Genomic DNA, 8,551 nt, shown 5'->3' with positions numbered 1-8,551 from the left:
TAAATTTTAATGTGGGATACATTCAACATTATATGGAGTGCTAATAAAAACCTTTTATTTATTTATTTTATCTCTTAGATATTTTGCTTTAAAATAATTTAAATTACTGGGAGGGAATTCAAACACATTCTGCTATAAATTCCCCTAAATCTATCAAGAAGTGTAATTCAAATCTCTGTCAAAAAAGATGAAACATATTTCCAATAAAAATAAAAAAAAGAGACGAAACATTATCCTAATTAATTCGCTTAACTTACGTATACAGATTGATTTGATATTTAGATTGGGTTTATATGAGGTGCACACGTGTCACAAAATCCTAACATAGCGCACCATCGGAGCAAGTAATATGTGGTGCAAACAGCCTCAGCACTCTAGTCACTCTCTCTGAGCTGCTGCTGCTGCTGCTGCAATGTGTTCTGTCATTGCCAAGCTCCCTTCGCTTCCACTCTCCCTCTCCATCGTCTCCTCATCTTCTTCTTCCTCCAAGGGTAACCCAATTCCAAAACTCTTGGTCTCTGTTTGTATTGTTTGTATTTGCTTCATATATAAGGCAAGTTTTGTGTGTTTTGTGGTGAAAACTGAAACAGATGGGAAAACCAACTCAAAGTCGGTGAAGCTGAGAGAGGACTGGCGGCAACGCTCCAGGGCCATCCCACCCGGCGGCACTTACCCGGCAAAAGACCACTGCAGGTCCCTTGGGCCCGTTTGATAATTATTTCGTTTTTAGTTTTGAATTTTCATTGTTATGTTGCATATCACTAACATTAAAAACGAAATGGTTATTAAATGACTTCATTATTTTCATTGCCAACTTTTCGTTTTTCAAGAATTTTGACTTCTATTTTCTTCTATCAAATTTATGTGTATCAAGTTTGAACTTTTTTGTTCATTTGTTTGCTGAATCTTTGTGTGTTGGGCAGTCGTTGCGGGTTGTGTGACACATATTACATTGCCCATGTCAAGGAAGCTTGTGCTTTCTTAGGAGATGGAATGTCTAAGATTGAAGTGAGTTCTTGTTCCCCTCCCAATCCTTTTACTTTTCTGAATTTCAAACTTGAAAAGTTGGTTGATGCAAGTTATTATTATCTCATGAAGTCCTGAAACCAGTTAGAGGCACAGTATACGCTATGAATTATCCACTGCTATACCGAAATTCGAAGTACTAAGTGATCGAACTTCGAAATGGGGTTCATAATCTAATTCCTTAATGACCCAACCAAATTTTGCCACCCATGATTTCCATTTGAATCATCACTGCTCTTTTGTTTTCGCATTCAGGGTTTGGAACCTGTAGTTCATGGTAGAGGGAGGAAACCGGGTTCCTCAGATGAAATGTACTTGGGTGTCTATGAAGAGCTCTTGTATGCTCGTAAAGTAAAGCCTGTCGAAGGTACTTTTGTTTTACAGGCTTTGGTATCTGTCTCATTTTTTTTAGGCATCTTAAAGTCATCCTATTTAACATTGCTACTGATTCTACCAACTCTGCCAGTTCAAGTTTCAGTTTTTAAAATTTTGAACTTCATTAATTATTATAAAGAATCACAAATTGTGTAAATAATTTCTTATGTATATTGCGTAAATTGCTTTAACCATATACTTCAAGTGCATCTTTGGATTATGGTTTGGTTTTGCTTGTTGCTGCAGTACGAATCTTTTGCCTCATTTTCTTTTATGGCAGGAGCTCAGTGGACAGGAATAGTAACAACTATTGCAATCGAAATGCTGAAATCAGGCATGGTGGAGGCCGTCATTTGTGTACAGAGGTTGTGGCCTGAATTCACCGGAGCATAATACATAATAAACGCATATGCCATTGCTTTTCAATCCTTTATTTCTTTCTTTTAGAATGTTAAATCTTCCTATGGTTTTAATTTTCACAGCGACCCAAACGACAGATTTACTCCTCGACCTGTATTAGCAAGGTTTGCATCTAGTTCATTTTTGCTTTATAATAAATTTCTTCTAATATTTCGATATTTCTCAATTAAGATTTTCTTTTTGTTTTCTGGTTATTGTCATTTCATCCGCACCATGTCATTTATCTTTGCCTCTTCTCAAAAGGACACCAGAGGAAGTTCTAGCTGCTAGAGGTGTCAAGCCGACATTATCTCCTAATCTGAATACCCTTGCCCTCGTTGAGGTACCTGGTATTCTTTTCCATCAGTGATAGAAATCTTATTTACTATTTGTGCCATTTAACATGCTTTGTCATTCATTCAACATTGGTAAGAGTAAGTGATAAGTGTCTTTTATATCAAAATAGAAGAAAGGTCCTACTTTAAAAGCTAAACCAGTTAAGCATGAGAAGACATGTATACGGTTATTGAAATGCCCAAATGTGTTGGCTTTTATATATTTGGGCAATCATGCTAAAGAAAGTTGGGGCATTGTCTACTGCGGATAATGTTAGCAAATACAGTTTGCACTTTGCAGTTCTTCCTAGTCCTTCTTAGACTTCCTCTTGAGGTGAGAGTCTTACATATCTAATTAAGCAACTATGGTCGCCTGCCTTTGGTACTATCTTCTTTTTGTTTCAGAGGGTGAACTTCCTCCAATATTAACAGCCAGATTTCCCTGATCCTTCTATATAGATTCATTTTTAGTGGAGATTTGTGGGTGTAATGTTTGAAGGTGGTCAAGACTGCCAATCAGGAGGAAGAATTCTTGCATGTCTGGCCTTTTACCGTTCCTAACTTGTGGGTTCACATGTTGGAGTGATTTTTCCTTTTAGATTTTGTTTCATGTTTGATTTTAGGCATAATGCCCCCCAGTCCGGTTGCAGACCTACTCTTTAGATGGAGTTTGGGCTCTGAAATAGAGAAATCATAGGAACTCAACTATAATCTTCAATTCGTAAAACTTGTAAAATGTTTCTTATAAGTTTTAGTGAGACAAGTTTTTGCATTTTTCCATGAAACAGGCTGCAGGTGTAAAAAAGCTTCTATTCTGTGGTGTGGGTTGCCAGGTGCAAGGTATCATTTATGATATAATTTTGCAATTTCTACTTTCAATCCTTCTCTGTTGTGACTTATACTATTGTAATGCAGAGTAATTTCTTAAAATGCAGCATTACGATCTGTGGAGCACCACTTAAATTTGGACAAGCTCTACGTGCTAGGAACAAATTGCGGTCAGTAAAAGCCTTGCTGTATCATTCTATTTTCACAATCAAAATCAGCATATCCTCAACAGCAGAATCATTATGATTACCTGAAACATGTAGTTAACAAATATATAATGCCCTTTTATTATTTATATGGCATAAGTAATGAGTAACAGAGTTTGTATCAGTACTAATGCTCTTGTTTGACAGTGGACAATGGGACTCGAGAAGGCCTTGATAAGTTTCTGAAGGCTGCGAGTAGTGAACCAGAGACAGTTCTTCATTACGAGTTTATGCAAGATTACAAGGTTTGTGTTAATCAATTCTTCGTGCCTGTGCAAGTTTAGAGTTCCAAGGTCTGAGCAATGTTTCAAAGTTGTGAGCCTCAGGTCACTTGCGCCATTGCACCCTTTGTTTAACACTTTCAGCAATATTCTTATTATAAAAAGGGGGAATGACCTGGGGTGGAGTGAGTTCTTAACTAATATTTCGAAAGGTTTCACCCACATTTGTTTGATGTTGCAGTAAATCATGTTTCACAAATCGTACAAACATTTCTGGAAGAATTTTTTATTTTTTATTTTTATTTTTTATTTTTTATCTCTTAACAATTGACATGAGTGAAAAGAAAAAATACGTGCGAATGGCTTATATCTTTTGCAGATATCTCACTGTATATTTATAGCAGTAAAACAGACACCGGTTGTCTAACAATTCTTATACACCAACTTTTTCTAGTGTAAGCATTTCTTAGCAGCTACTGTTAGCTATCGTTTCTTTGATTAAATATTCGTGTAATCTTGATAGGTTCACTTGAAGCATTTGGATGGTCATATTGAAGAGGTAAACATTTATTTATTTATTTATTTTTGTGTGTTCAATTTGGTATTTACTCTCCCAGTCATGCTAATTCGTCTAGTTTCATATTCTAACCAAAACAGGTTCCTTATTTTTCTCTGCCAGCAAATGACTTAGTTGATGTAATTGCTCCTTCTTGTTATAGGTAATGTTTGTCCTTTTTGCCCATAATACTTCGTAGTTTTTTGAAATTTCAAATGACATATTTCACAATTAGAATTATCACATGAATATTTGATTATCAAATACTATCATTTTTATTGGTCATTCCTTAAATGTTGTCTAACCAGTCCCCTGCGTCTTTCAGCTGTTTTGACTATACAAATGGTTTAGCGGTGAGCTTTCATCTCTTTATTACTTAACAGGAGGAATGCTATCTTTTATTACAATTACAAGTCTCTTGGAAGCTTAACTTCTACTTTCAGTTGTATAAAGGTGAGTCTCACACCTTTTTCAGGATTTAGTTGTTGGATACATGGGGGTGCCGAAATATTCTGGAATCAGCATGACCCAACATCCACAGTATGTTACGGTAAGGTAATATCATTGTTGAGACTATGCGTGTGTGTGCGTGCAGCTTTTTTGTTGTACTTATTGGTTAGCATTCTGTTTTATTGCAATCTTTTATTCCACTATGGTGGTAGATGAAAGAACTAAAGCTTTATCTATGTTTGTCTTGCCTTCAAATTGTAGAAATGAACGTGGAAGAGAGATGCTCAGTCTGATTAAAAAGCATTTGGCGATCACTCCAACAACTAGTAGTGTAAAGCTCTTGATTCTATCCTATTTCTCGTACTCTGTGATTTCTGCAAAATTGAAGTTTAGTGTTTATAGGATAGCTTATTTCTTTGGGTGAAAAATTCTAAGCACAGCCAATTTCAGGGTACTCGCGGACCATTTACCATGGAGACTGTTAAGGCTGATGATACTGCTAAGATGGGTACGTGGAGCAGCTTCTTTGAGATACTTTTTTTGGAAATGTATGGAACTGCATGTTCTGAAGAAAATATGATACGTTTTTCTCAAAGGCGTTTTGGTTTATGAAATAGCTCGTGTTCAATTCTAGAGAACTTGCAAAATATATGCTGACTACCGTTGTTGTATAATCTTGTTTTCTCAGGAAAAGGTCCTGAGCCTGCACCAAAGTTTGTCGGCAATGTGATCGCTTTCTTGTTAAACTTGGTAAAGACAGTATGATGCATTTAAGAATTATATAATTATACATGCTTTTTATTTTATGACTTGGTTCTTGTGGGACAGATTGGCCCAAAAGGTTTGGAATTTGCTCGTTATTCGCTCGATTACCATACCATCCGGAACTACCTATATGTAAACCGAACATGGGGAAAACAAAGGTGCAACTTTCAATATTAGTTATCTTATAGTAGCAACTATGATGATGGTTTCTTATATTTATAACCATGAAAACATGCAATTTACCCAAAGAGAATATGAAAACATGCAGAGCTGATCAGCATATGCCTTCATATGCAAAGAAGATTGTCGATTCCTACAACAAGAATGGTGAAATCGATCGGATTCTTTCCACCAAGCCCAAGTGATCGCATTAGCTGGTGAAAATGTAAATGAAGTGGGAACTTCAATGTCTATGGAATTTTGTCCTTAATCTGTTCTGTAAGTACATATGAACGATTGCATAGCAATAGTATTTTTGTTTAACTCGACCAATTCTTCGGTCCTTCAATATTCCATCCCAAGTTCTGTTTAGGCATCAGTTGCAGACAATGCAACGTAAGATAGTTTTTCTTATTATCATTGTGCCTGGGATTATTGGTTAATTGAGTAGTGACTTTTCCCCCATTCAATATAGGCTGTGTTCCTTGAACTATCCATGACTTGCAGATATGATTTAGTTTAGAGTCGGCAATGTGACAATCGACAAGTAATCTGCTACATTTTTAGGTGAATAAATTTGGAGACTGATTTTATTTGATGATATAAACGCTCGTGGAACACGCACACGCACACAGATTCAGTTATAAAAATATATGTTTTTGTTATCTAACAGTGTTAGATGCAGCCTTAAATAATCGAGAATTTTATTTTAGTTGAGAATTATTCTTAGATCGTAAATTTATTTAAGTGCAGTGAAGGTAGTAAATTGATAAATATCATTGTTATGCTTTGGTAAGAGAATTAAGGTTATAGAACGTGTGGAATTAAGGAACTTAATTAAAGAGTCGTGAATATTGGCAGCTAAATAAACGAGAGTTTAAATTTTGGGCCTATCACCGATAATTATTGCCGCAAATAAATAATTTCGGGGGCGGGGTGTTACAAATGGTATCAGAGCAAATGATCCTACTATACATTACGAGATATTATTGAGTTGTGGATGTGAATTATGGATCTCATTGATATTGCATTATACCATAAGTTCTATGAAACATGAGGAATCTACGTTGGATATTTGATCAAGGTTTTGGGTTAACCTTCATTTAGGGTTGAATTTATATTATGTATTATGGAAAACGTATAGGAAATACATATATGATTGCATTGTGCTTGTGATGCCAATTCCACGATGAATATGAAATAGTGATAGTAGAAATTATTATTTGCATTGATATTGCATTAGTCTCTAAGTTCTTTGAACAATGAGGAACTTTTGTGGAATGTATATGTTATGAATTATGATGCTTTGACTTGAATTGAATGGGAGTAGGAGAATTTTAAAATATCGTATTTATGTTATAGCTTTGAAGATGAGCATTTGATTAAGGTTTTGGTTTAACCTAGAATTGAATTGATTTTATGTTATGCATTATGAAAATGTGAAATGCTAAAATGATGGTGGAATGGTGACAAGTAGATGGAACAATTGCATTATACCTATGCTAGTGGAAGAAAAGAGCCCGTGGACATGTGATTGGGGCGAAAAAAGCCCGTGGATATGTGATTGGGCCCATGGATATGTGATTGGGCCGAAAAGAGCCCGTGGACATGTGATTGGGCCGAAAAGACCCCACACTTGACAGATTATGCAGGTGGTAATTACCAAGTTAGAGATATTATCAGTGTTGTTGAAAGTAGACCCTTGACTCGTCTCTCTGATAATTCAACATATGGTACTTCGGGGTTCTTGATTGTTAGATCTTGGTCATTATATATGGGCAACTTTTTATAATCATAAAAAATGCTTCAAATCAACACCTAAACACACAGATTTAACTAATACAGCAACCAACAATCTTCCACCCTTCTCCTAATCTCATTTCCTTTCTCTTCTGAGTCTCCGATTAGCATGATATGCTTCTTTTAGTTCCCTAGGAAGGCAAAAGGGAAGGTAAAAATCATTGTTCTAACCACTTAGTACCACCGTCTAGTGGTATTCCTTTTCACTTGTAAATTGGAGATCTTAGGTTCGATTTTCGCTGAAGGCGAAATTAAACTACATTATTGTTAACCCATTTTGAGGCTAAGTTCACCCCTTCCCCCTTGGTGTCAATAATTTCGTTTGTCCAAAAAAAAAACTGTTCTAAAAAACGGCTTAGGCTAGGTGGTGGAGGGCCGATACGATTTAGGCCAAAACATGCAGAAAAATCGGGTAGGGGCTGGGGGGTGTCTAGGCTGTTCTATTGTTTTTATTATTATTTTTAACTAACTTAAGGGTTTTTTGGGTAACCTAATAGAAAAGAACCTAGATTATGAATTAGTGAATTTTTAAATGTGGTTTTTGGTTTTTCTTATTTTTATTGCATTAGCCTACGATGATAGCACTGCCATGATGACTTAAGTTTTAAGTTTTAACTTTCTCAAATTCTCAATACAAGTATAATTTTTTTTTAGAGTGTAAGTAAGCACTTATTTATATGTTATATAATAAATTTAATTAAATTCTCCTAAGCCCCTCCCTAGGCGTTAGGCCCCAGCTTGTCGCCTAACTAACACCGAACGTCTTTTAGAACCTTGGTAAAAAATGACAGATTTACTTTCTTGACTAAATTTCTTTACCACCACAAACCAAAATATTCTAAACAAAGAAGAACCAATTCATTTGCATATGCTACTTGTGGCTCTCTCTCTTTCCAAGCAAAGAAGTAAAGGCCTACAGAATGAATTCTGCAACTGCACTTTTGTCAATTCTCACTCGGATTTTCCAAGGCTCATTACTCGACCCTGCTATCGAAATTACGAAAGCACATGGGGAGGCCACCCACCACCCATATCCTTTCCTGGTTACACCTGAAAACCGCCCATTCCTTCGTGTTTGATAGATAATTCATCCCTCTCGCCGCTTATCTTCGACTGTACCATCCTACTTTATTCGGTCACTTCAACCGTAGAGACATGGTAACCCTTCATGAGCTGAATGTGCAGCCTGACTACCATGTAGAGATGGGCAAATACCCATTGGTTATGGGTAACCGCGGTTATCCGCTCATTTAAATTAAACGGTTACGGTTATGGGTAACCGTTTAGATAAATAAACGGTTATGGGTATAACCGTTTACCCGCGAAATTTAAATGGACGGTTATGGGTATTAACCACGGTTATAAACGGGTAACCGTTTACCCATTTATTTTATATATGTAAAACTAACACAAACCATGTTCTGGATCCAA

The 8,551-nt window shown here is 36.1% G+C and overlaps 1 protein-coding gene across 1 annotated transcript; it reads left to right on the top strand.

The window, feature by feature from the left end:
* Positions 1–308: 308 nt before the first annotated feature.
* On the top strand, positions 309–5,790 carry LOC103424137 (7-hydroxymethyl chlorophyll a reductase, chloroplastic). The gene is made up of 19 exons (XM_008362212.4): positions 309–491; positions 591–693; positions 924–1,008; positions 1,282–1,393; positions 1,682–1,766; positions 1,884–1,925; positions 2,065–2,143; positions 2,924–2,975; positions 3,071–3,133; positions 3,317–3,414; positions 3,914–3,949; positions 4,048–4,109; positions 4,272–4,299; positions 4,422–4,501; positions 4,658–4,727; positions 4,847–4,904; positions 5,085–5,146; positions 5,225–5,319; positions 5,430–5,790. Exons 1-19 carry the CDS (start codon positions 413–415, stop codon positions 5,524–5,526), a joined length of 1,386 nt encoding a protein of 461 aa, XP_008360434.1. The 5' UTR covers positions 309–412; the 3' UTR covers positions 5,527–5,790.
* The last annotated feature ends 2,761 nt before the right edge of the window (positions 5,791–8,551 follow it).

Source organism: Malus domestica, chromosome 13 (assembly GCF_042453785.1).
Source record: "Malus domestica chromosome 13, GDT2T_hap1".
Lineage (NCBI taxonomy): Eukaryota > Viridiplantae > Streptophyta > Magnoliopsida > Rosales > Rosaceae > Malus > Malus domestica.
This window is presented reverse-complemented; position numbering and strand designations above follow the sequence as displayed.

Excerpts from the sequence above, each read along its gene's own strand:
- LOC103424137 (XM_008362212.4), top strand. The coding sequence starts at position 413 with ATGTGTTCTGTCATTGCCAAGCTCCCTTCGCTTCCACTCTCCCTCTCC. Across the intron at positions 1,394-1,681 it reads TAAAGTAAAGCCTGTCGAAG|GAGCTCAGTGGACAGGAATA; the intron begins GTACTTTTGTTT and ends CTTTTATGGCAG. Across the intron at positions 5,320-5,429 it reads CGAACATGGGGAAAACAAAG|AGCTGATCAGCATATGCCTT; the intron begins GTGCAACTTTCA and ends GAAAACATGCAG.